The 25,800-nt window shown below is 59.0% G+C and overlaps 3 protein-coding genes across 6 annotated transcripts; 2 read left to right on the top strand and 1 right to left on the bottom strand.

The window, feature by feature from the left end:
- The first annotated feature begins 207 nt into the window (after nucleotides 1–207).
- WDR18 (WD repeat domain 18) lies at nucleotides 208–6,395 on the top strand. Of its 3 annotated transcripts, none has more exons than XM_037139031.2 (10): nucleotides 208–432; nucleotides 1,282–1,392; nucleotides 2,791–2,924; nucleotides 3,223–3,364; nucleotides 3,870–4,013; nucleotides 4,223–4,287; nucleotides 4,386–4,540; nucleotides 4,689–4,855; nucleotides 5,732–5,800; nucleotides 5,932–6,395. In XM_037139031.2, the coding sequence occupies exons 1-10, from the start codon at nucleotides 223–225 to the stop codon at nucleotides 6,061–6,063; spliced, it is 1,329 nt and encodes a 442-aa protein (XP_036994926.2). In that variant the 5' UTR covers nucleotides 208–222; the 3' UTR covers nucleotides 6,064–6,395. The 3 variants fall into 3 exon arrangements, with proteins under 3 accessions (XP_036994926.2, XP_036994927.2, XP_036994928.2); XM_037139032.2 differs by having other exon boundaries at nucleotides 4,386–4,510; XM_037139033.2 differs by lacking the exon at nucleotides 3,870–4,013.
- Nucleotides 6,396–10,577: 4,182 nt separating this feature from the next.
- GRIN3B (glutamate ionotropic receptor NMDA type subunit 3B) lies at nucleotides 10,578–18,607 on the top strand. Its single transcript, XM_037139027.2, has 9 exons — nucleotides 10,578–11,003; nucleotides 12,747–13,339; nucleotides 13,815–14,847; nucleotides 16,607–16,752; nucleotides 16,826–16,941; nucleotides 17,060–17,211; nucleotides 17,526–17,690; nucleotides 17,761–17,816; nucleotides 18,014–18,607. Exons 1-9 carry the CDS (start codon nucleotides 10,578–10,580, stop codon nucleotides 18,348–18,350), a joined length of 3,024 nt encoding a protein of 1,007 aa, XP_036994922.2. The 3' UTR covers nucleotides 18,351–18,607.
- TMEM259 (transmembrane protein 259) lies at nucleotides 18,534–25,763 on the bottom strand. Of its 2 annotated transcripts, none has more exons than XM_037139029.2 (11): nucleotides 25,335–25,763; nucleotides 22,184–22,459; nucleotides 21,486–21,585; nucleotides 21,156–21,266; nucleotides 20,814–20,936; nucleotides 20,634–20,734; nucleotides 20,490–20,547; nucleotides 20,276–20,356; nucleotides 20,033–20,165; nucleotides 19,860–19,959; nucleotides 18,534–19,772 (listed from the first exon to the last, which is right to left on the bottom strand). In XM_037139029.2, exons 1-11 carry the CDS (start codon nucleotides 25,554–25,556, stop codon nucleotides 19,218–19,220), a joined length of 1,860 nt encoding a protein of 619 aa, XP_036994924.2. In that variant the 5' UTR covers nucleotides 25,557–25,763; the 3' UTR covers nucleotides 18,534–19,217. The 2 variants fall into 2 exon arrangements, with proteins under 2 accessions (XP_036994924.2, XP_036994923.2); XM_037139028.2 differs by having other exon boundaries at nucleotides 20,276–20,359.
- Nucleotides 25,764–25,800: the final 37 nt, after the last annotated feature.

Genomic DNA, 25,800 nt, shown 5'->3' on the forward strand with positions numbered 1-25,800 from the left:
TTCCAAGACTTTTGACCAGGCGGCTCGCGCCTTGAAGCTCAGCAGAGCCAAGGGAAGGTTGGGACGGGGGACTTAAACTCACAAGAGACCCCACTCCCCAAAGCAGCTGCGCACTAACAGGCAGTCAACCCCCCTGGGGGCGAGGTAACCTGAGTGCCGCTCTAGCCCAGCCGCCCAAGTCTCGCTGGTGATGACATACTTCCGGGACGGTGGGTGAGTAAGATGGCGGCGCCCATGGAGGTGGCAGTGTGTACTGACTCGTCTGCCCAGTTGTGGAGTTGCGTCGTGTGGGAGCTGCACTCGGGTGCTAACCTGCTCACGTACCGCGGCGGCCAGGCTGGGCCCCATGGCCTGGCGCTGCTCAATGGCGAGTACTTGCTGGCGGCGCAGTTGGCCAAGAACTATATCAGCGCCTGGGAGCTGCAGCGGAAGGTGCGGCGGCGCACGCTCGAGACAAGGGGTGTGCGGGGAGCGCGCGAGAATGGGGTTAGCGGGGGCTGCACACGCCCTGACCCGGGGTGAAGAAATCTCAGGGTGCTCTTCCCGCCCTGGGGCGGCCTTAGGGGAGACGGGTCGCTGGGGCAGCCGATAAGCAGTTGAAGGCGGTGGGGAGGTAGCGGACAGCTAAAGGGAGTTGTGCAAAAAGGGGCGTGAGATTTAAAGGGAGAGTTTGCAGTTGGGGTTCCGTGGGTCTCGTAGGTTTGAAAGGTGAAGGTCTGAGGCCTAGTGAGTCCCCTGAAAAGGTAGCTCAGGAACCTTATGTTTGGAGTCTAGGGTGTCTCCTTGAGCACCCCCCAAATGCGGTACCTGCAGCTACTTGCAGCTCCTTTCTGCCAGCTGACAACTCCTGGGGCAAGCCCTGTGCTCTGGCTTTGCCTGGTGCGGACCACACAGAACTTAAGTTTTCCCATTTTAGAGATTTGGAAACTGAGGCTCAGGGTCGTAGGTAGGACCTTAAGGAAGCAGGGAACGAGCCCAATGGCCTTTTGGCTCTCTAGCCCCACGGCCCTCTTTGCCTCACCCACACCCATCCCCAGGCCCATAGGAGCACTATCCTGCTTTTATCCAAGGATTTGCAGGTCTGTACCTCCAGCCTGCAAAACCTGGGCTGGAGCAAACACTTCTTTGCTGAACTGTGAATTTGCTCAAACCACCCCTCTCCCCTGTTCTTTCTGGTTTTCTTGGATTTACCAGCTGCCTGGGTACCCCCACCCACTCTCCTCACTGCCCCCTGGCTCCTGAGTTCTGCATGAAGCTCAGAGGCTTCTTATGTTCCTCTAGGACCAGCTGCAGCAGAAGATCATGTGCCCTGGGCCTGTCACCTGTCTGACCACGTCACCCAATGGCCTCTACATGCTGGCGGGGATTGCAGAGAGTATATACCTGTGGGAGGTGAGCCTCAGAGCCAGGGTCATGGAGCTTGGCTTGTGGACCACTGAATTAGACCATCAACAGCTAGTTGTTTGAAGGGAGACTCACCTCACTTCCTGCACAGACAGTGTAGGATTTGGGGACAGTAGGTGGGTGTAACCACCTAAGCCCTGCCTGACCTTGATCTTAACCGATAGAACAGGTTTGGCAAGGGGACTGAGTCCTCTGTGGGGTGGGAGGGGCTTTGTTATTTCATCCCGAGAGTTTTAAATCTTAGTTCTGATTTTGAAACAAGGGAGCAGTTAGTTGTCCAGGTACAAGATGGGAAACTGAGGCATGGAGGGACTACTCAGATTGTTTATCATGGTAGAAATCCTTGCCCTGATTGCTGTCAGCCTGGTGCTGGGGGCATGGTAGAAACCAGTGGCCTTCAGCCTGATGGGAGCACCTTAGGGGTCACCCCTCCTCGATGGGGTACAGTCGTGGCACTTTTGGCCAGTGGGGTTGCTGTCTGGCTCTGACTCCTTCATTCTTGGACAATTGCTGATGGGTGTGAGCTTCAACCATGAGGGGGCGCCACTCGGCAGGAGCCCAGGCTGAGGGCTTTTGGTCAGGGCTGCACTGACTGCCATGGCTGCCACTCTTGACCTTTCCCCCTTGTCCTTTCCCCCTTGCCCTCTGAGTGGGTGGGAGAGGCTAGAAATCCTTAGAGTAGGTCTCCAGGGTGAACAAGTCTATGTCTGTCTAAGTTTCCCCCTTGTTAGATTTGGGGCCACCCTACTTTACTTTCATCTCACCTGAACTGATTATACCTGCAAAGCTCTTATGTTTAAGTAAGGTCACAGGTTCCAGGGATAAATAAGGTCACGGGTTCCAGGAATTAGGACTTGAATGTATTGTGAAGGGACACAGTCGGACCTACAGTATCATTGTGTTCTCCTCCTCCCATGCCACAGCCCTTCCCAGGTGTTGTGTTGCGGGCTCACCTCTCCCTGCCACCAGGCCCCTCCCTCTTCAGTAGATCAGTCTGCTCAGCTTTCCACTGATTTGGGTCTCCCTTTCCCCAAGTTTCACAGCAGGAGGTGCCCCCACCCCCAGTCCCTCCTGCTAGACCAAGTGACTCGGCTGCATTGAAAGCCCCTCACAGCCAGTCTGGAAGACTATGACTTCCTGCTGTGACAGAATCCCATGAGAAGCCACCTGCTGCTGGTCGCAGGTCTAGCTGCTCCTGAACAGCCCTGCTCCCTCACCAGCCTTGGCACTCTCAACCATGCCTGTCCTGGGGGCTGCAGTCACACCACCTATCTCCCTGGGCCTGGGCAGATTGTCTCTTCAGTGCACCCCTGTGACCTGGCAGCTGGGTGCCAGGCACTGTGCCTCACTTCCTGACTTGATCCACGTGTGCCTTGCTCTCCCCAGGTCTCTACAGGGAACCTCCTGGTCATCCTGAGCCGCCACTATCAGGATATCGCCTGCTTGCAATTCACAGGGGACAGCAGCCACTTCCTCTCGGGTGGCAAGGACTGCCTGGTGCTGGTGTGGAGCCTATGCAGGTAGTACCCGGACCCTCTCAGGCCTGCACCCAGTCTATAGCCTCAGCCAGGTGAGGCCTCAGCACTGAGGGCAGGGGGGCCTGTTCTGCAGGAGGCCATGCTGAAGTCCTGGGGCAGGAAAGGGCTGGGGCTTGCAAGTTGGTGGGCCAGTGTGAGAAGGATGAGGGTGACTGGTTTGTCCAGCAACCAGAGGGAGCCGTCTGAGAATTTTCTGCCAGTGGGATGGACCCAGTGGCCACATGGAGGTGGGTGGGGGCATCAGAGTGCAGCCCTCCCCCTGAATCCACTTCTCCTGCAGTGTGCTGCAGATGGATTCCTCCAGGACCCCATCCCCCCGGCATGTCTGGTCCCGCCACACCCTTCCCATCACAGACGTGCACTGTGGCTTTGGGGGTCCCCTAGCCCGGGTGGCCACAGCCTCGCTAGACCAGACAGTGAAGGTAGGACAGACCACCTGCCCTCTCCTAGTGGACCTGTGAGTGGGGTTCGGGTAGCTGGCGGGTTCTTGGATGATGCGAGTCAGTGAATCACCTGCTCCCCCAGGCTGGCGGCTCCAGACAGCTCTTAATCCCCCAGTGCTTCTGGCCACAAGGACATCCAGAGGGCAGACAGTCCAGGCCTATGTTGGCTCAGAAATTCCTGCTTGGCCACCCGTGCCTGATAGCTCCCTGGCCAAGCCTCAGGGATTTGTGGGGACCTGGCCCTTGGGTCTTTATTCTTGGTGGTGGGGGCTGCAGAATCCAGAAATGACAAGACCTACAACAGGGTGGTGAGGGGTCCTGGGCATGAGAAACTAAGCTCTGTCTCAGGAAGTGTCCCAGGTGCCCCAGCCCTGAGAACCCTGGCTGATAGCACCTGTCCAAGGTTCCGTGGGGTCCGCGGTCTCCCAGGCACTGGGACCCCAGTGTGTGTGGACCCCCCATCCCATACCCTGCCTGCCCCCAGCTGTGGGAGATCTCATCAGGGGAGCTGCTGCTCTCCGTGCTCTTTGATGTGGGCATTATGGCTGTGACCATGGACCTGGCTGAGCATCACATGTTCTGCGGTGGCAGTGAAGGCTCCATCTTCCAGGTCGATCTCTGCACCTGGGTGAGTGGTGGGTGGTTGGAGGCTCAGGGGACAGTGGGGTACGGAGGGTTCATCCTCCAAAGGCCCTAGAACCATCCATCTCCCCTGATTCAGGTCCTCGAGCCGAGCCAGCTCTGCCCTTGCCCCTGCCCATCACCTCAGTTCCCTGGGGTCCCCATGACTGAGGCACAGTCGTGTCCCTCTCCTTACTGGCCCCTCTGCCTCCACAGCCTGGACAGAGAGAGAAGAGCTTCCAGCCAGAACAGGACAGTGGGAAGGTGTTCAAAGGCCACAGGTGCGGGGCCCAGACTGGTAGCTAGGGTGGGGCCCTGTTTTCATGCTCCTGGGGTCTGGGATCATTTGCACCACCCTTTCTCAGACCTGTGTCCCCAGGAACCAGGTGACCTGCTTGTCAGTGTCTACTGATGGCAGTGTGCTGCTCTCTGGCTCGCATGATGAGACCGTGCGCCTCTGGGACATCCAGAGCAAGCAGTGCATCAGAACAGTGACCCTGAAAGGTGGGCCTGGGGGCAGAAGACCAAGAGGTTGTAAGTTGTGTGGCTTTGCCTGTTTCTCTACACCCTGGCCACTCGTTCAGGTGCTGGGAGGGGGGCAGGTTCGAGAAGTGGAGGGTGTGGGAGCCCTGGCCCAGACCTGGACAAGGTGGTTCCTGACCTGCCACCTGCCCTGTTGCAGGCCCCGTGACCAATGCCTTCATTATGCTGGCGCCAGTCAGCATGCTGAGCTCCGACTTCAGGCCCAGCCTGCCCTTGCCACACTTCAACAAACACCTGCTGGGAGCTGAGCATGGGGATGAGCAGCACCGCGGGGGCCTGACGCTGCGCCTGGGCCTCCACCAGCAGGTACTTGCTGCGACAGGTCACCTGCCCTGGCTCTACCTCTGCAGCATGGTTCTGTATTCCCTCTGGGTCTGGGTCCTGGCCAGAGTCCCTTAGAGGGTCCTCGATGCATGCCCTCAGTGAGGAGCCTCCTCTGACCACAAGGCTGAGCCCAGCCTGGTGGCCAGCACCTGACGTCAGAAAGCACCTTCCACAGTGGAAGCAGGCCACACACCAACATGCATTCCCGAACAAGCAAATAAGCATGCTCAAAGACACTGTGTCCAGTACCTTCTCTAGCAGTGCAGTAGGCAGTACTCACTTCCCTGCAGGGACTCCCCTCCAGGGATCTGCCTATACTTGGCAGGCCCTGGCAGTGCCACTCTGGCTGTGCTCCCTCTGCCTCTGCCCACTATTTCCATGCCCTGGACTCACACGAGCCCCAGAGGGGTGTCCAGGCCCCTCACTCAGACATCATGATAGATGTCAGGGCCAAGTGCCTGCCTGTCTGCCAGCCAAGGACAGCATGCCGAGACTGCATCTAGCAGGAGGTGGACAACCTCCGCGGCAGCAGTGTCCATCCGTCTAGATGGGCGGGCAAGTACTGCCCATGTGCTGGCTGGTTCTCTTCTGGAGCCTTCTTGACCCTGGTTTCTGCACGTCCCCCAAAGGCTGGCTCCAGTCCCACATTTGTGGTGTGGCCTGGAGCGTCCCCATCCTCTGTGTCTTGTTGGGCAGTCCTGCAGCAGGAAGCAGATAGGCGGCTGGTCACATTGCTTCCTGCCAGGTGTGGGGTTGAAGATGCAGCCTCCCACAGAGACATCACCTTCCTCACCACTGGGGCAACGCAAGCAGTGCAGCTGAGCCCTGAGGTCACTGAGGCAGCCCCTTCCTTTGCAGGGCTCAGAGCCCAGCTACCTGGAGCGAGCGGAGCGGCTGCACAGGGTCATGTGCGGCACTATGGAAAAGGTAGGTGGGTCTGTGGAGAAGGCCAAGTCCAGGTGCAGGGGTGGGTTGAAGGGCTGTTAATTGGGGAGAAGATCAGCCCCCTCCATGGGATGTAAGAGGTTCCTCTGCCCTGAGGCTCCACTCCTCCCCAGAATGTGCTGGGCGGCCAGGATCAGCTGCGAATTCGAATCACGGAATTAGAAGATGAGGTGCAGAACCTGCGCAAGATCAATCGAGACCTGTTTGACTTCTCCACCCGCATGATCACTCGGCCTGCCAAGTGAGTGCAGGGACCCAGGCCACCACCCACGGACAGGCCGTCAGGGCTGCCCTCTCTGGGGCTGTTAGGCCGATGCCCCTGGACCGCTGTGGGTCCCCAGCTCACCTTCCCCTGGACTGTTAACCTACACGAGGGGTCATTTTGTCTGTCATGATCCACTGGTGTCTGTTGTGTCCAGTTGGTGCTGTTCAGTTCTTTAACAAAAAGACCTAAAATCCTGTCCTCCTCAGTCCTCCGTGTGTGCTGAGGGCTAGTCCAGGACTCGGGCTGAACTCCAGGACCCTTGACACAGGCCATAAGGTCTGACCTGAAAAATCTAATGTTGAGAAGCTGTGATTCTGGGATTGTTCTGATGCTCATTTGTCACCCCAGTGCCTTTGCATGACCTTGAAGGCCCAGCCTCCCTTGATGGGAGGGGACCAGGGGAGGCAGCCTCAGCTGCAGGCTGAGGTCACCACAGGTGGTGGTGATTTAGGGAGAGCAGTGTGGTCACACTGGTCACATCCTAATGACCACCAAGGGACCTCCTAATCTTAGTCAAGGCAAGGGCTGAGGTAGCAGCCAGTTCTGGGCTAGGGCCCCCTGGAGGGACAGGTGTCCAGGGCCACTTGACAGGATATTTTTGTCAGTGTCAAGGGCCCAAGAGTAACCAGCTGTCTCTACTGCTTTGGGGACACTGCCAAGCCAGTCATCACCTGGAGGCCAGCCCATAAATGTGGGCCCCAAGGCTGCCACCAGAAAGCGAACCACCACTGACGGTCCTGCTTAATGATCCTGAAAACCCACGTGATTTATTGGGTGCCGTCATAACTGAAGCTGTGAGCCAGCGGCCGGCACTGAGTTTATGCTTTTAGGCTGATTGGACTTCTCTGTCCCTGGGGCTCTCTGTCCTCACAAGCAGGTGGCCCAGCCACACACTGCAGCAGGGTGCCCAGAAATGGGACTGGGCCCACCCTCCATCCAGCCCTATGGCCCTTGTCCTCCCCACTCCCCTGCCCAGGGAGCTCAGGCAGGTTGATACCTGGAACTGTCCGTTCTGTGCCAGGAAGGCGGTCCACCTGGTACGGGCAGCGTCATGGTCCTACACGTATGCAGTGGGGTCTGTAGCAGCCAGGCAGCAAAGCTGGGGGCATGGAACTTGTTCTGCAGAGGTTCCAGGAGATGGAGGTGGGGCTTCAAGATGGGATCAGGCTTCCTGAGGGACCTCATCTGCCAGGTCTGAGACCCTCTGGTCCTGACCCTGGTCAGCCACCTCTGCCTGGCCACATGGACCACCAGCCCTCCGTGCCCTCTGCTGTTGGCTCCATAGGAGACTTGGATTTAGTTCTCATCTTGGTACTGCTGCCCACGTCTGCGTCTGGTCAGTCCCAGACAGGGCTGGCAGGTTGCCATGTGCTGACAATACCAGCTTCTGGCTGGGAGCCTCCTTTGGCCCTGGATTTTTCCCTGAGTTGGGGGTGCTGTTCCCACTGTCCCTTACCCCACATGCATTTCCAGGGCCAAAGCCACACACACCCCACCCCCAAATACTGAACCTTCAACTGCCGGAGCACCCCTGGGTGGAGAAGGCAGGGTCGCACCCGTTGGGGCTGTCCCCATATTCTGACTTGGATGTGATGGGCTGTGGTGCCTGCCCAACCTGCAACTTCTCACGCACTGGGAGGGGGAACATCAGACAGGTGACCTAACCCTACCCCTTCATAACAACTCTGTTTATGCCACCTGTCCAGTGCAGCCCTGGAAGGTGACCCCTCCTCCGCCTCCACCATGGGGAGGCCTAGAGGAAGGGGATTGGCCAGCCTACCACACCTTTCAGACCATGTAAGTGGTGAGGGCAGAGCTGACCTCCCATCTGGCCTGAAGTCACCCATGGCCTTGGGTGAGTTGTGACTGGCTCCGACAGTTTCCTTACCTGGTAAAGGAGTGGAGTATTCTCCTGCACTTGCAGAGCCTGTGAGGAACCTTGGGGGGCTTGTGCCCAGCTAGTGTGACAGGTGCGTAGCATGTAGTGAGTGAGTGGTGCTCTTGGTCATCTGCCTGGTCTATGAGAATTGCTGAACACGCTTCCTCAGCACAACTGACCCCACACCCTAGGCCATCATTGCCAGAGGGGTCGTACCGACAGCGTCCAGTGGTCACCAGCAACCTTGGTGCGCTGGTGGAGTTGGTGTAAACCACAGTGAGGCGCCGTTTCACGCCCTACAGTTCTTTTAAAAACAAGTGTCCCTGAGTAGGTGGAGAGATGATCCTTATGCACAGTGGGTGGGGCAGCTGCTGTGGCAAATAGTCTAGTAGTTCCTCTAAAAATGGGAGTCGTCCTATGACCCAGCAGTCCCACTTCCAGGTGGATGGACACCCCAAAGACCTGAGAGCAGGAACTGAAGGTCTGTGCACACACGGTCACAACGGCTGGAAGGTGGGAGCGCCCTGTGCCCACCAGCAGACACATACCTGGTTAACGGGTTCCACCCCCAGTTGGGGCCTGTGTTCAAGGTAACCAACCAATGGGTTTTTCTCACGTCAATGTTTTTCTCTAAAGTCAAACACATTCCTATAAATAAGTAAAATCAAGTATATCTCCCCCGACTGGTGTGGCTCAGTGGGTTGGGTGTCCTCCCAAAAACTGAAATCTCAGTGGTTCAATTCCCAGTCTGGGCACATGCCTGAGTTGCCAGCCAGGTCCCTAGTTTGGGGACATGAGAAGCAATCAGTGTTCCCCTCCCTTCCTCTCTTTACAAATAAAATATATATTTTTAAAAGTAAGCCCTGACTTGTGTGGCTTGGTGGATTGAGTGCAGACCTGCGAACCAAAGAATCTTTGATTCCCAGTCGGCACATGCTTGGGTTGGGAGCCAGTTCCTGGCAGGAGACACAAGAGGCAACCATATGTTGATGTTTCTTTCCTTTTCTTCCCTTTCCCTCTAAAGATAAATAAATAAAATATATTTTTTAAGTCAAACATTCTTGGGTGAGGATTTTCTTTTCAAAAAGGAAGGCCACTCTGACACCTGGTGCAGCACGGATGACCCCTGAGTGCGTGCTCAGTGGTGAGCCAGTCACACGTGCCTGTCGACGGCCCAGGGCCAGTCAGCAGGGAAAGCACCTCCTACCCAGGCTGGGTTTCTGTTCCTGATGCTCCTGCTGTCAGGGGGATTGGCGGACCCTGGGGGCACTAACTGGGAGCCCCACCTAGGGTCAGTGCAGGTGGGGTGCCCCCTGGCATGACCAGTCTCAGGCAGGGAGTGGGCCAGAATCCAGGCCCTCTGGGGATTCTCCTTGTCCTGAGGTGCCTGCCAGTGAAAGGACGTGGTAGCTGCTTTGTCACTGGGAACTCACCCCTCATTACAGTCATCTCAAGTTCCAGTTCTTACTGCCGGTAGGCACTTTTCTCTGCCCTTCTAACGCTGGCTCCAAAGGGATTTGTTTCTGTGTGGGGGGAAAAAAAATCAAGTGTAGGTTTATTCATTAGAGCTGGACTGTTGCATGCCAGGAGACTGCCCTGCACCTGGGGTGGGGCGGGGGGCGGGTGACTGGGAGACAACCCCACTTTCTCAGCCCTCTACCCACACCCGCTCTGCGGAGTGTAGGGTGAGAGCCATGCCGAGTGCTGCTGGCCCCGATTCAGCCAGCGTCTACTGAGCGCCTGCCATGTGCCAGGGCCACAAGGACCCTGAGTCATTTAAGGTGGGGAGGCCAAGAGAACCCAGGAAGGCTTGGGGATTGGGAGATGGAAGGGAGCTATAAAAAATTCTGGAGCAGTGGACAGTGATGTCACCAAGTGTCCATGTCGCAGCAGTCACTCAAGCAATGAGATAGCAGTGTGTGGAGTCACAGTGGGCAGAATGGGCTTAAAAGCTCGGGGCAGGGGATGTTCTGAGTCTGGGTGACAAGCAGGGAACATTTTTTAGAGCAGTGGCATTCGGCCCTGGGTCTTTAAGGGTGAAGAGGAATTCTCTGCTTTCAGTTGCTTGCCCACAGATAGAGGACAGGAAATCTGCCTCAGTTTCCCCAGGGCACACACGACGTTAGAGCACACTCAGATCGAGGTGGGAGGTGCTGCTGCGTGAACACCGGGGCACATCCTGACTCCTCAATGGGCCTCAGTTTCCCTGACGGAACAATGGCCACATTCCCAGGCTGGAGAGGGGATCCTGGAGTTCCAGAGCAATGAGTGCAGGGGCCGTTTTTTGACCAAAACCTCTCCGTGGCGGCAGTTTCCTCCCTGACACAGAAAGGGGGACAGCAGTTGTTATGTTCAGTCCCCGTGCAGTGCGATCACTGGGGCCTTTGTTTCCCGCCCTGAGCAGTGAGTGCGTCCCACTCTTCCCTAGTGGGTCGCTGGCATGGGGGCGCTGGGGGCGGGAGGTGGCGAGGGCGGGCACAAGGATGGTGGAGCCACGCAGGGAGGGATGCGCCAACCCCGGAGGACGGGAAGGGTGTGGCTTGGGCAGGCGGGATCCCGCCTCCCGCGCGTGGCACCAGCGATTTCGCGCCACGGCACCTGCCGATAACTTTGGGATGGAGTTTGTGCGGGTGCTGTGGCTCGGCCTGGCGCTGGCGCTCGAGCCCCTGCCCGCCGGAGGCCACCCACAGCCTTGCGGGGTCCTGGCGCGCCTAGGGGGCTCCATACGCCTAGGCGCCCTCCTGCCCCGCACGCCCGCCGCCCGGGCCCTTGCCCGAGCCGCCCTGGCCCAGGCTGCCCTGGAGTCGCAACTACCGCACAACCTGAGCTTGGAGCTGGTGGCCACCTCGACTCCCGCCCGCGACCCCGCCTCGCTGGCCCGTGGCCTGTGCCAGACACTGGCGGCGCCGGGCGTGGTTGCGGTGCTCGCCTTCCCCGAGGCGTGGCCGGAGCTGCTGCAGCTGCACTTCCTGGCGGCCGCCACCAAGACCCCGGTGCTCAGCCTCCTGCGGCTGGAGGCGCGTGCGCCCCTCGGTGCCCCGGTACGCGCGATGGTGGAAGTCAGGACGTACAGGAATCAGGGGTGCGAATCAGGGAGGCCCTGGGACACCCTGGGATGCGGGGACCTGGGGTCCCTGGGGCGCGTGGGAACGGACTTCTAGACCTCGGATAAAGAAGCCCCGGATTGCCCAGGAATCCGAATGACAGAGGTCCCGGGGTTCACGGGACCTGGGCCCCAGGACTGCAAATGCTCTCAGAGCACGGGAACCGGAGGCAGGAGTCCAGGGGCTCAGGGACCTAGAGCCCAGACCCCGCAGATCCAGGATCCCGTGGGATGTCTGGGGACCTCGAGTGGCGGAGCCCTCAGGATGCCCCATTCGGGGCACGGTGCTCCGGTGCAGACCCATTCCCTGGGCCTTGATCGTGGAGTCCCGCCACAGTGGTCCTTCCCCGTTTCGCCCCAGGACCCATCCAACTCCTTACAAGGGCTCTCTCTCAATCCGAGAGTGCTTCCCGGTTCCCACCCCGCAGGACTACGGGCCTGGGAAAGGAAAGCGGGGCTCCCTGTTTGCCCTCTGGGTGGGGAGCGCCCTTCTTGTATCCCCAGGTCACTCTGTCACACCAAAGCCCTCCCTCCATTCTCCTTTTCACCCTCTCCACAGCTTTGGGGTTTATTTTCTCTTCTAGATTCACCCCACCCCCACCCCACTCCAGGTCCGGATTAAGACGAAAACAGACAAGGAGATAAGGAGGAGAGAAGGGTGACAGGCAGGGGTCTGAGGACCCTGTTGTGCCCCAGGGAAAGAAGCCATCCCCCAACCTCCTAGGGCCAGCAGGCAGGTGCCCAACACGGGACATGCGGCTGGTGGGGGCCTCCCTCCATCCAAATCTACCTTGAAGCCCCCTCCAGCCCTTCCTTCCCCCCAGGATGGGAGATCCTGACCCTGGAAGAGGCCTGAGGTGTCATCACCAGACTGTCACTGTGTTGAGGCCCCTTTTTTGTGCCCCCCTCCCCCTGCTTGGGAGATTCAGGACCCAAATACAGCCCTGTCGCGCCCTCTGCTGCCACCCCCAAGAACTGCACCCAGCTGTTGGCACTGTCCGGCTTTTGCGGGGACTGAGTAGCAGCGCCCAGAACTGGGCATCCTTTCCTCATGCAGGCAACATCCTGCCCACATTAAGTGTCTGGCAAAGTCTCCCTTCCTTTACAGGCTGAGCACATCCAGGAGAACTTTCTGGGAGTTACTGGGCACAGAGGGACCCCTCAGCCCCTGGGTTGCCTGGCTCAGGGGCAGTGATGGGGTCCTAAGAAGAAGCAATCTGGCATGTCTCAGAGCATGAGGGCATCAGCCAGTTTGTTATCATGTATCCCCGATCTTGAGCCTTTGAGGGGTTCCTAGACAGAAGTGTAGGTGAGGTCAGACTGTGGCAAATGAGGGGTTCAAGGCTGGGAGAGCGCAGACAGTGAGCCAGGGCCCCAAGTTGGGGATATCTAAATAGAAGAGGGGGCAGTGCAGCTGATTTTGAAGACTGTGCACGAGTTGACTGGAATAGAGGGCGAAAGGTATTCTAGATTGGGAATGGCACAGGCAAAAATCCTCAAAGTGGTGTGCTACCAGGGAGACTGGGCTTCGTGCTGATGGCTGTGGGGAACCACAGGTTTAGAGCAGGGGTAGGCTGGGAGGAGGCAGGTACGAGGTCCAGTTATCATCTATTTATTGAACACCTACTGGTGGGGAGGGTGTGGTGGTCACCAACCCTAACCGTGATCGCCCCCTTCCCAGAACCCGTTCCACCTACAGCTGGACTGGGCCAGTCCCCTGGAAACGCTGCTCGAAGTGCTGGTGTCTGTGCTGCAGGCCCACGCCTGGAAGGACGTTGGCCTGGTGCTCTGCCGCATGCGGGACCCCGGTGGCCTGGTGGCCCTCTGGACAAGCCAGGCTGGCAGGGCCCCAAAGCTTGTGCTGGACCTGAGCCGGCCGGACACCCATGTTGCAGGGTTGCAGGCCCGCCTTTCCCTGCTGGGGGCGCTGGTGGGGGGCCCAGCCCAGGTACCCGTGGCCGTGCTCCTTGGCTGTGACATGGTCCGTGCTCGTCAGGTGCTGGAGGCTGGGCCCCCCGGACCCCGTTGGCTTCTGGGCACACCACTGCCTGTTGAAGCACTGCCCACAGAGGGCCTGCCACCTGGGCTGCTGGCACTGGGCGAGGTGGCTCGGCCCCCATTGGAGGCTGCTATCCATGACGCAGTGGAGCTGGTAGCTCGGGCACTGGGCAGTGCAGCCCATGTGCAGCCAGAGCTCACCCTTCTCCCTGCCACCATCGATTGCAATGACCTGCAGCCAACCAAGTCCAAGTCTTCAGGCCATCACTTGGCACGGTGAGTGGGGACCCTGCTGTGGAAAGGGTGTGCAGTCTCCTCGTGGAGGTACCTCTGCCTGGGGCAACATTATTGTGCACTTGCTGTATACCAGACACTGTGACCTCACAAGAGGGTGGCTTTGTCCCCATCTTGGTGGAAGCAGAACCTGAGACAGGGATTCTGGTGAGGGGCTCACTTGGCACTTTGAGATCAGCAGGGATGGAGCAGGAGAGGTTGGCAGGCACATGTCTCTGTTTGCCGGGCAGCTCTGGAAGATGGACAGTGCCTCACAGCCAGGGGGCCCTTCCTGGGAGTTCAAACTGGCTGGTCAGCCATTGACTTCAGGCTCCTACTGGTAAAGAGATCTGGTGTGGGGGGACACAACAGCATCCACTGTGGTCCCCAGTGTGTGCTGAGGGGTGAGGGCAGAGTCTGAGCTTTGCTGGGGGGGGTCCTGCTGCCTGATACCTGCTTGCCCTCCACCTTCTGCCAGGTTCCTGGGCAACACATCCTTCCAGGGCCGCACGGGGCCAGTGAGGGTGAGCAGCTCCTCCCAGGTGTACATGTCCCGGCACTTCCGGGTGTGGAGCCTGCGCCAGGACCCCCTGGGCACCCCAGCCTGGGCCACGCTGGGCAGCTGGCGGGATGGGCGGCTGGAATTGGAACCAGGGAGTGCTGCTCTGAAGCCCCCAGCCCCACTGGGTGCCCAGGCCCGGCCCAAGCTGCGTGTGGTGACGCTGGTGGAGCACCCATTTGTGTTTGCCCGAGAGCCAGACGAAGATGGGCAATGCCCGGCAGGGCAGCTGTGCCTGGCCCCTGGTACCAACGACTCAGCCACCCTGGATGCGCTATTTTCTTCCCTGGCCAATGGCTCAGTGCCCCGTGCCCTCCGCAAATGTTGCTATGGCTACTGCATTGACCTGCTGGAGCGTCTGGCAGAGGACACACCCTTTGACTTTGAGCTGTACATTGTGGGCGACGGCAAGTACGGCGCCCTGCGGGATGGCCGCTGGACCGGCCTGGTGGGCGACCTGCTGGCTGGCAGGGCCCACATGGCAGTCACCAGTTTCAGCATCAACTCGGCCCGTTCAAAGGTGGTGGACTTCAGCAGCCCCTTCTTCTCCACCAGCCTGGGCATCATGGTACGAGCACGGGACACGGCCTCACCCCTTGGTGCCTTCATGTGGCCGCTGCACTGGTCCATGTGGCTGGGCATCTTCGCTGCCCTGCACCTCACAGCGCTCTTCCTCACCCTGTACGAGTGGCGTAGTCCCTATGGTCTCACACCCCGAGGCCGCAACCGCAGTACTGTTTTCTCCTATTCTTCGGCCCTCAATCTCTGCTATGCCATTTTGTTCGGACGCACAGTGTCCAGCAAGACGCCCAAGTGCCCCACGGGACGTCTGCTCATGAACCTGTGGGCAATCTTCTGCCTGCTAGTGCTGTCCAGCTACACGGCCAACCTGGCTGCAGTCATGGTCGGGGACAAGACTTTTGAGGAGCTGTCGGGGATTCATGACCCCAAGGTGGGTGGCTGTGGGGGATGGGGGCCGGAGCTGGGAGGTTGCTTGCTGCCTGTCCCAAGACCCAGCCACATGTGAACATCCACTCGTGTAAACATTTATTGCGCACCTATGGCGTGCCAGGTACTGGAGACCTAGTTAGGACAAAATAGGCACAGATCCCCATTCCTGGGGGATCCACTGCAGGAATCAAGATCAACAAAAGAGATGGTATGTGAGATGGTGATATAGTGCCAGGGGCAAAAATAAGGCAGAGTGGGGATAATGGCAGGAATGTTTTCTCAAATGGGGGTCAGGAATTCCTCTGGGAGGGCTTGACACGTGAGGGACTTTTATGCTGACATCAGAGAGGAGAGGGCCCAGCTCCTGTGCAAAGGCCCAGGGGCAGGAACTTGCCTGGTGGTGTTGGGGTGTTGCAGTAACAGTGAGGAGGCTCTTGTAGCTGGAGCAGAGGGTCAAGGAGGTTACCGAGGGGACAGGTCTCGCAGGGCCAGAGGGTGTAGGACCCTGAGACAAAACTTCTCCTGGGAGCCCTGGAGGCCTTTGGCAGAGTGAGTGTGTGCCTCATTCTACATAGTTTTCTTTAATAAAAAATTTAAATATCCCTGAGTGGGGAGCAAAGAACATGTAGGAACCTGTTGTCTGGCTCCAAAATCAACTGCCAGCCACTTTCATCCCAACCTCTGCCACTGGGTTCCGATGAATCCCGGACCTGGTGTCATTGCACCATAAATACTTGGAACGCGGACAAACATAAGGCCCCGTTCCCAGTTGTCCTCCCTCCACCCCGAAGGTTTGACTGCGGAGCCTAAACACCCACACACTGCAGATGGTAGAAGTCTGCTGCTCTCAGCTCTTGGTTTTCTCTCATCTCTTTTGTCCCTCAATGTTTGTCTGTCAAAGAAACTTTTGGGGTTTACTTTTAACCCACAGTGTCTCCCACTTTTTGAATCTTGCTGATTGTGTCCCCTGAGGGGTGCTCAGCTTGTCCTGTTGCTCTCCACCCCCGTCCTTTGTAAATTGGTAATAAAACCTAGACACTGTACTCTGTGATGCACTAGCCACTCAGGTGTGGTCACTTTAAAAATTAAGTTAATCAAATGCAGCCACAAGATAGTGTTTTCCTCATCCACCATGACAAAGTTCTAGGAGGCTCAATCTGGCTGTCGGTGGCGCGACAGACCCCTGGGGAGCAGCCACACACTCATTTGGGGAGCAGCCACACACTCATTTGGTAGGCGTCTGCACAGACCACAGTGGCACTGAGATCACGGATGGTGGGGGGCATGGTGGGGCCTGGATGGGGGCTGCAGAGAGGGTCAGCAGTGGGCTGGCTGTGGGTGTTCTGAAGGCAGAGCTGACCCCACAGGATTTGCAGGACAGAACATGGGATTAGAGGAGGGAGAACAGGGAGCCGTGGAAGACGCAGGGGAGGAGGCAGAGGCTAGGTCTGTGTGGAAATGGACATTTTGGTACTTAGAACAGTGAATTTCAACTGGGCAATTCTGCCCACAGGGAACACTAGGCATGCATGGGGACATGTGTGATTACCACACTGGGGGTGCTCTTGGCATTGCAGGGATGGGGTCAGGGATGCTGCTCTACACCTGCACTGCCTGGGAATGACCTGGCCCTGTGTCATCCAGGAGGGAAGACACTGGTTGAGAACACTGGGCCTGGGCTGGTGCCCAGAACAGAGTTGGGTGGGGAGCAGGGTGAGGGCACAGGGGCAGCCTGGTGCTGACCAGTTGCCCACCTGCAGCTGCACCACCCGTCCCAGGGCTTCCGCTTTGGCACTGTGTGGGAGAGCAGTGCAGAAGCCTACATCAAGAAGAGCTTTCCTGAGATGCACGCACACATGCGGAGACACAGCGTACCCACCACACCTCACGGTGTCGCCATGCTCACGTGAGGACCAAGCGTGGGGCAGGGTGGATAGGGGCCCACCTGGGCAGTACTCACCCCATCTACGTCCCCACAGGAGTGACCCCCCCAAGCTCAATGCTTTCATCATGGACAAGTCACTCCTGGACTATGAGGTCTCCATTGACGCCGACTGCAAACTGCTGACTGTGGGCAAGCCCTTCGCCATTGAGGGTGCGGGACCCACTGATCCTGGGGCAGCAGGGAACCACTGCACTGTGGGCTCAGGGTGGGCACAGCTCCCCGGGACTGCCTCCAGCCTGGCCCCAACCTAATTCCTGGCTTTCTCCAGGTTACGGCATCGGACTCCCTCAGAACTCACCACTCACCTCCAACCTGTCTGAGTTCATCAGCCGTTACAAGTCCTCTGGCTTCATAGACTTGCTGCATGACAAGTGGTACAAAATGGTGCCTTGTGGAAAGCGGGTGTTCGCTGTCACAGAGGTGGGACAGGGCCTGGGACACAGGGTGGGGGTATGTGTCGGGGCCCTGAGCCTGTGTGTGGCTCAATTGAGGTGGCTGACTCCCAGCTTATATGCAAGACATGGATTTGTCTGCTTTTGTGTGCTCCCATTCACCCTACAAACCCCAGCTCCAGTGCCCTCTCTTGCTTGAAACCTTGCTCTAGAACATGGAACCCTAGCTTCTCAAATTGCACTGCCCTGCCTCTCTGGTCCAACCTGTCCCCCCCCAGGCCAGGGCTCCCCAAGGGTCTACCATAACCACAAAGGCTTGTGCCTGTGTCCCACCCTTTGCAGACCCTGCAGATGGGCATCTACCACTTCTCGGGTCTCTTTGTGCTGCTCTGCCTGGGCCTGGGTAGTGCCTTGCTCAGCTCCCTGGGGGAGCACATCTTCTACCACCTGGTGCTACCATGCATCCGGAGGGGCAACAGGCTGCAGTACTGGCTGCATACAAGCCAGGTGAGGAGACAGGGTGGGTGGGCGTGGCCAGCCTCCCAACCTGACCTGACCCAGTCTATCTGACTCACAGAGAATCCACCGAGCCCTCAACACAGAGCCACTGGACAAGAAGGAACCTGAGCCGCGGTAAGGGGCTCTGGGATTGCTCCCACTCCCGCCTTCAGGCCTGCCACTTTACACCTGTGGGCCCCACACCCACTCAAACTGAACTTGTCAGTCCCTGCCTCCCGCTGCCCACAGGCCACTCAGGGACCCTGACCCCAGAGAAGAGCAGGCACGTTTCTCAGGGAACACTAGTCTAGTGCCACTCATTCTGTCCCCAGGGGTCTGGAGAAGCACCAGCAGGACACGCCAACTGCCCCAGCAGGTCGGGGCAACTGGACATGGATACACCGGACCATGCTGAGGGAGCGTCGTGTGCGCTTCCTGCTGGAGCCTGCTGCATCAGTAGTGGACACGAATGTGGAGGGGGCTGGGCTACCCAAGGGTCCCACATGGCTCTGCTCTAATGGCCAGCCACCCACCATGTTGCACGCAGGGGCCCCACACCCAGGAGAGCTGGAGGAACTGGAGCAGCACATCATGGGTGCACGTGCAAGGCTCCACCACGCACTGGTGCGGCGCAGGGAGCTCCTGGCCCAGCTCCCCAGTGGTAGCTGAAAGGGGCTCCTGTGCCTGCTCCAGGTCAGACAGAAATGCCGCAGCCCTCTCCCGCTGAGGCCTCCACCTACCACTTGTGTGGAAGAGGGCCACACCCCACCACACCCAGCCCACCTGGCTTTGCATGAGGTTGGACCCCGAAAAAGCTAATCTCAGCGCCTGGCTCATGCAGACACTAGCCGGTTGCTGTCAACAGACAGTTTATTCTATATACAAACACAATTTTGTACACTGCAATTAAATAGAATGGAATGAGCGCTCTGCAGTCCTCACCGAGTGACTTGGTTGGGCCATGGGGTTGCTGGCCCTCTGCGCAGGAGGTGCAAGGCTGGACCCTAGCGCCTGGTTGCTGTCTTTGACAGCTGGCACCTGCACACCATGTCCCTGTGCCAATACCCATGCCCTGGCACGCACACATGGGGGCAAGAGCCACGGAAAAGGCACTGCGCACGATGGAGCACCAGCCGAGCGGCCAGGACAGTGAGGACTGCCCCCACCAGGGTTCACCTGGCTCAGAGACCTGCTAGGCTCTGCCCCTAAGTACAACTTGCTCCAAACCTTTCATCAACCCCTTCCAGAGCCTTCCATGGAGACCCCACCCACTTTCCTGCCCCAGTTCATCAGCTTGCCTAGATTTTTCTGGCTGAGGGGACCCACACAAATGTGACAGGGACAGGCTGTAGGCAGAACCCATGCCTGGGGGAGAGGAGTCCCCTCCTGGGCAAACCAGAGAGACCCTGACACAAAGCTGACTGCGCAACCCCAGACACACTGGGGACAGCCTCCCTGATCCCCAAGGAACCCCCAGCCAGGTCACACCCAGCTGACCTGGGCAGCCGAGGACAGAGGCACTCAGCTCCCCAGGACTTAGGAGCCAATCTCCAACGGTTCATCTGCTGGGGCCGGGGACTCGGAGTTGGGACCACTCACACCGGCAGACAGGGATGGTGTGTCAGGTGCTGAAGAGTCACCTGGGGAGACACTGTCCTGGGGGGCTTGGACGCCCTGAGGGAACGCCCCACTGGGGCTCGCGGGGCTGGCTGCCCTCCGCTCTAGGAGGGAAGCGCTTAGGCCAGAGAGGAAAGAGGCGTCTGTGATGATGGCAGCTGTCTCTGCCATCCAGCCCAGGTCGCTACTGGCCGCTGCAGCCACTGAGGCCGCTGCAGCCACCAGAGAGCTGGGTGCTTCAACCACAGGCCTGGGGATCCCACCAGCCCCCAGTGAGCCAGGGTCCAGGGTGGGGGACTGGCTGGTAGGGTCAGGGGCAGTTGCTGGGGTGCCCCCATTGTTGTTGAGGTCATCCGGCAGTGCTGTGGGGGTGCCGGGGCCCAGAGGCGGTGTCTGTAGCAGCATCTCCTGGATACGAATCTGCTGCAGGATGGCGGGCAGCTCATAGTGGTGGAAGAAGTAGATCATGGAATGCTAGAGGCACAGTGGGGGTGGGTCAAGGCCCAGCCCAGGGCCAAAGCTCCCACAGGCCGGACCCTGGGGAATAGGCGGGTCCCTCACCTGGATGAAAAGCCAAGAGGTGACGAGGGCCAGGCTGCTGTACTGCCCGTTGAAGCGGTAGTGGTAGGCGTAGAAGGCAAAGTGGTATAGGTAGAAGAACCTGCAGGGGGCACAGTGAGACACCACCTGTCCAGACCCCACCCCAACCCCGCCCGGACCCCTGTGGCACTTACCGCAGCCAGTGCCTCTTGCTGGTGTTGGTGTGGCAGCAAATGGCATCATACTGGTCAGCCAGCCACACAATGAGGATGATGTAGAAGGCGGTGGTGGTGTCATTGAAGAACTCCGACATGATGGCCTCCATCCCTGCGGGAGGCGGTCGATTACAGTGGACATGGTGGGGAGGCCAGGACAGAGGGGAGGTGGGTGTGGGTGTCTGGGTGGGAAGGCAGAAGGGTTGGCAGAGGGGTCCTCACCCACAAGGGCCAGGATGACGGTCAGCAGGGGCGCTGCAGGGAAGGCGATGGCCATGTTCATCTCCAGCATCTGCAGCAGGTCCACTGCGGGCAGAGGGTGGTGGGCGGGCAGACCAGGTGAGGTGTCCCTCGGAGGGGGTGGGGGTGGGTGGGGGGCCATGGGGGCCTGGGGCTGACCCCACCTTTCCTCCCACTACCTGGTGGAGAGACTCACCAATGAAGACAAAGATCTGGTGATGGGAGTATCGGAGCAGCATGGACACGCTTAGGGTCTGTAAGTGAAGGCACGTGAGGTTGGGAAGGGCCACCTGCCCCACACCCCACACCCCACACATCAGCCCAGCCTCAGAACACTCACAAAGATGACCATGATGACGAACGCAGCCAGATAGGAAGCTCGGGCCATCCACATGCTCACAAATCGGTAGTGCTCGCCTGACACCACGTTCCGCAGAAAACCTGTTCAGGGAGGCCGTGAGTACCACCGCCTGCCCTCCAGCCCCTGTCCGCCCCCACCCACCTCTGGTCCCATTTGCACCCTTGTTCTCCTCGTTCTCGGCCAGGCCCTTGACGCTGGACATGAGGATATCATCGTAGCCCAGGAACTCGGCCAGCAGCAGGCGGCTGAAGCGGTCCCCAAAGCACTGGTCCCGTGTGGGGTCTGCAGGTGGCACACCAATGAGGGTGCACCTGGTCAGGCCCCCACCAGCCCCCGCCCACCCAGCCCAGGCTATGCTATGACTGCTCAGAACCTGGGGGATGATCCAATGAGAGGGGGTTGGGGGACAGTTTCCTGTAGCTGCAGCAGGAATGGCCCCTGACCTCAGTCTTAGGTGCTTCTGAGCCACCCCCACCCTGGCCCTCTTTCAGGGTGACTTACCCAGAGTGACCACCATGACTGGGATGCTGAGCCGCTGTCGTGTGGCCTGCGACAGGCGTAGAAAGCCATATTCTAGGGAGTACTCCACGATGTACTCATCCTGTGGCCACACTGTGGGTGTGGGCATGGCCTGTCAGCCTGCAGAACCCTGGCCATCCCACCTCCCACCTTTATATGAGGGGCCCAGAGAGAGAGCGACCACCTCCGTTGGCCTCACATGCTGCTGAAGGATGGGGAAATGGAGGCTGGGAATGGCTCTTCTTCCCATCCAGGAGTGTGACCCCACTCCCTTGCCCAGGTGACTCCACCTGACACCTTGGCAACAGGTACCTTTTGAGGGTGTCTCAGGGAAGGGGAACTCCCGGCTGTCATTCAGGGCCTCGGGGCCACTGGGTGGCTTGAACACCTTGGGCTCAATGTCCAGCTCAAACTGTGGGTCACCAGGAGGCAGGGCGTCAGTGGGCCCTCGGCACTGGGGGGCTGGCCCAGAAGCCCTTCTCCTGCCACCTGAAAGGAAATGTTCTCTGCCCCTGGCCGCTGTGACCCCCGGCCTGTCAGAATGTCCTCCACCTCTGGGGCTGGAGGGCTTCTGCCCAGCATCTCACCAAAGACCCCTCGCCTAACATCAAGCTCCTGACTCTCTCCAGGTGGGTGGTCTATGCCCCAAAGTTGGGGATGAGACCACCTGAGTGAGGTCTGTACAATACCCCACCTGTACTGGCTCTCCTATCCACAGGACCCTAGCCTCTGACTGCACAAACATGTCCCTCCCTGCAGACTGTAGGCCCCACACACCCACCCCCGTGGGCAGCCGTGCCATCTGGGATGGCCAGGAATGCTAAAGCTCTCAACCCAGACACTCGGGGGACCTCCTTGGTACTCCCAGAACAAGACCAATCCCTTCCATGTGACAGTCAGCCTCACACAGCCCTCCATCCTGCTCCAAGGCCACACAACAGCCAGGCCCTGCAAGGTCCAGAGCTTCCCTAGCAGCAATGTCATCCTGCACATGCACTCGGCCAGATCACCTGGATGGAGCGGTTCCCAAACATCTCCATGGTCAGCTCCTCCTCCTCCTCTTCTTCCAGCTCCAGGCCACCAGGCGCCGCTGCCAGGCTGGGAAAGCTGCTGTGACTACTGTCACAGAACTGCAGGAAGACGGGCGCACGACTCGAGTTCTGCTGTACCTCCACGCGTAGGACACCCTCTCGTGGCCACTTGTCCCGCACGTGCTCCAAACAGTTGATAGGTGATCGGGAGAAGACGATGTGGATGTAGGCCAGGACGAAGAGCACGAACAGGGCCTGGGGGTGAGGACACCCACCCTGACAGTGAGGCCTAGGCCTCAGCTTTGTGGGGAAAGGGAACCCTGGGGCTCTGAGGTTCCCTAAGCCCTAAACTTGCTCTGGCCTCTCCTGACTGCATGAATTTGGGGAGTGTCACTGGTCTAAGGTCCTGACCACCCTGCTCTGTGTGAACCAGGATGAGGCACTCTTGTGCATATGTGGGGCCCCCACCTGGGGAGTGACCAACTAACCTCTCCCCTTCTGGGAGGCCCAGCCCAGGTGCCACCACCCTTGGGCCACCTGCTGAGTCCCCACTGTCCCCAAGAGGCCTGCCCAGCTGCCTCACACTCAGCCTTGTCTTCAGAATGCCCCTGACCTTACCAGCTAAAAACAGTCTCCCTTACCCACCAGGCACACTGCACCCCTCCCACCAAGGCAAGGCTGGTTTGCACTGCAAGCACAGCCAACCCTTGCAGCCTGGGCCAGCTCATTCTGCCTGAAGCAGTTTCCCCATCAGTAAAATGGGGACAGCGTGGTTTCATCTGGGTGTTCCTGCTTCCAGGGGACATGGGGTCAGGTTTGGGGGCATCTCTGGTTGTACACTGGGAACGCGCCTGGAGTCAAGGGGACGGTGCCAGAGGATGCTGCACACCACCCTCGGCACACCAGTGGCCAGAATAGCCCCCCACAGAGAACAAGCAGCCCAGTATCAGAAGGGTTGCTCACGGTAAGAGCACCAAAAGAGCCCTCCACTGAGGTCTATCTAGGTGCACCCTCCTCCCCAAGAGCCCACCTCACTTCCTGACATTCTTGCTTCACATGGGGCCCCAGTTGTTGAGGTCACCCTCCCAGCCTAGAGGACATGTCCAGTACATCACCCTCATGTATCCCACCTACTGCCCCACCCTTGGGAAAGAGCCCAACTGCCTGATGTAGTACCCACCTTCCTACAAAAATATGGGTGTTAGGGAACTAGCGACCCCTGTGACTGTTCAGCCAGAGACTGGAGTGATCCTTCCACTGGGCCAGCACAGCCTACACCCACCCCCACACCCGCACGCTCCCGCACCAAATTCCTACTCCCTAGGACTAACTGTGATCCAGAACCACAACTTGAAAAAGCCTGGATCATGGAGAGACCAGAGCACAAAGCCACCCACTACCCTCTGACAGGGTCACTGATGCTCAGGGGTTTGGTGAGTTTCCCATGGCCACAGCCACCAGTAAGGTTGCCAGAACCCCATCCCTATAGGACCATGAACCTGCTGCACTCCCGGCCTGGCAAGGGTGGTGGCTGTGACCTGAGAGGGATGGGGAGAGGCCCTGCCTCTGAGCACACTGCTGCATACTCGGATCTAGTGAAACCTGAAGTGGCAGCAGCCCACCCCAGACTCCCCAAGTGCATGAACTCCAAGATCTCTCCTGGGTCAATATGAACTATTTCTCTCCTTTATAGCCAAAAAATGCTGCAAGGGAACAAGGGACTAGGACATCACTAAAATCTCAGCAGACAGACATTGCAGCACCCAAGCATTCAGGTCTCAGCAGACAGATGCTGAAGACAAGAACACAGCTGGGGAGGAGGGGGCCAGGTGAGACAGTGAGTAATGCCAGAGGAGCCTCCCACAGGCCTGCACCCCAGCCCCTCTCAACTTGGTTTCTGGGGACCACAGAGCTGGTGGCGGGAGTTGTGAAGTGCAGGGGGTGGTGCTGGGATTCACAACTGCAGTGGGAAGCAATCAGACAGCTAACTCTGAAGCCTTTATGCTCAGCCCCAATCTCTAGGCTCTGGGGCTGGCTGGCAACCCAAGCACCTCTACCTCCACCAGCTCTACCTTCAGCATCAGCCTCAAAGTGAACCTGAAGTGAACCCGAAGATTGCTTGGCGATATCAAAAACCTAAGCCCCTCCCTGTCAGCACTCTGATAGGAAACTAAACGCCTATTCCTCTCTTTCCTCTGCCATATCAAGCAACAACTGGGATCACCTCTCCACTCAGGAACCCAGGATCCTGGGGCCCAGTGAGCTCTGGGCCCACACCTGAGTGAGGTGACCCTCTCCTTGAAAGGATCTGGATCAATGCTGGTCCTTTGGAAGTCTCTCTCATGATTGAAACCTCTATGCCACCTGAGGGAGGATGGGAAGGAGGTTCCTGTGCAGCTTCTTGTTAAGACATGAATAGTAGCAATGACTGTGACTTTGTCACTAAATCTGGAGAGATGACCTCAGCTAGGTCATATTCCCTGTAAGGCTTAGGGGGGGGGAACAGATGGGATTAGGGGGCTGGTGTAAGGTCCCGAAGAGGGGAACAGCCCCAAGAAAAGAGGAAGCAGAAGTGGTAAAAGTGCACTTCCAGTGCAGGTAGGTGGTTCCGGGGTGTGTCCTGAGCGGGGAGGGTGAGCCTAGAATCCTTTCAAGTTTTAGGAAGCCTAGGACTGGAGACCTGGGCCAGGACAAGCAAAGAGATGGCAGGATGGGGGGGTCCTCCCAAGGCTTAGGATCTCATGTGGCATGACAGGAGAGACAGGGCTGAGAGGAGGTCCCAGGCAGGTCAGGGGCAGGCTCCAGGACCCAGACCCCGAGGAAGTGGGTCATGAAAGGAACTGTGAGGCCAAGCATGGGTGCGGCCTGGAGAGTGCGGGGAGTTCCTGGAGTCGGGATCAGGGGCCCCCCACGGGGTGAGACTACGGACTCCCGAAGGTAATGTGTTAGGGGATCAGGCGCTGGAACGGCCAGCGGAAAAAAAGGGGTGGGTACCCAAGAGATCGTACTGGGTATAGACCTCAATATGGGAGGGACTGGTTATCCTGGGCGGAACTGGGGTCAAAGGTCACAGTTCTGGCGGTGGATTCGGCCGCTGGGGTCAAGGGTTGGGGGTCGGGGCCGCGGTCACCTTGAGCAACACGAAGAACTCGAAGAGACGGCGGAAGGCGGGCGGGAAGAGCCGCGAATAGGTGACTGCCATCTTGAAGAAGAGCGCATGGAAGAGTCGGTCGCGCACGTTGATGAGCGGGTTGGGGTTGAGGTTGGGGGTGCGGGGCCCGCGCGCGGGGGCAGGACCGCCGCCGCCGTTGGGCCCGGGCCCCGGGGCCCCGGGTGCCGCGTGCTCCGACATGCCGCCCAGTGTAGTGCCCTAATGGCCCGCGGGTCCCCGAGGGCCTCTCCTGGCCGCCATGGGCCTCCCTCTACGCCGCCGTGCTCCTCAGGGTGCCCTGGCCGCCACCGTCGCCATCTTCCGCCTCCGCGGCCCTACTGACGCCAGCGAGGCGTAGCGCCGGCAGGAGCGGCCTGCCTGAGCTCGCGGGGAACGTAGGGATGCCGACGGTCAGCCCATGGCGGCCCCGCCCTCTCGCCTCGTC

This window comes from Artibeus jamaicensis, unplaced genomic scaffold, assembly GCF_021234435.1.
Source record: "Artibeus jamaicensis isolate MK-2021 breed Jamaican fruit bat unplaced genomic scaffold, CSHL_Jam_final scaffold_537, whole genome shotgun sequence".
Lineage (NCBI taxonomy): Eukaryota > Metazoa > Chordata > Mammalia > Chiroptera > Phyllostomidae > Artibeus > Artibeus jamaicensis.

Excerpts from the sequence above, each read along its gene's own strand:
- WDR18 (XM_037139031.2), top strand. The coding sequence starts at position 223 with ATGGCGGCGCCCATGGAGGTGGCAGTGTGTACTGACTCGTCTGCCCAG. Across the intron at positions 433-1,281 it reads CCTGGGAGCTGCAGCGGAAG|GACCAGCTGCAGCAGAAGAT; the intron begins GTGCGGCGGCGC and ends ATGTTCCTCTAG. Across the intron at positions 4,014-4,222 it reads AGGTCGATCTCTGCACCTGG|CCTGGACAGAGAGAGAAGAG; the intron begins GTGAGTGGTGGG and ends CTGCCTCCACAG.
- GRIN3B (XM_037139027.2), top strand. The coding sequence starts at position 10,578 with ATGGAGTTTGTGCGGGTGCTGTGGCTCGGCCTGGCGCTGGCGCTCGAG. Across the intron at positions 14,848-16,606 it reads CGGGGATTCATGACCCCAAG|CTGCACCACCCGTCCCAGGG; the intron begins GTGGGTGGCTGT and ends GCCCACCTGCAG. Across the intron at positions 16,942-17,059 it reads CAAGCCCTTCGCCATTGAGG|GTTACGGCATCGGACTCCCT; the intron begins GTGCGGGACCCA and ends GGCTTTCTCCAG.
- TMEM259 (XM_037139028.2), bottom strand. The coding sequence starts at position 25,556 with ATGTCGGAGCACGCGGCACCCGGGGCCCCGGGGCCCGGGCCCAACGGC. Across the intron at positions 20,937-21,155 it reads AGTCATGGTGGTCACTCTGG|ACCCCACACGGGACCAGTGC; the intron begins GTAAGTCACCCT and ends TGCCACCTGCAG. Across the intron at positions 19,773-19,859 it reads CCTCTTGGCTTTTCATCCAG|CATTCCATGATCTACTTCTT; the intron begins GTGAGGGACCCG and ends CTGTGCCTCTAG.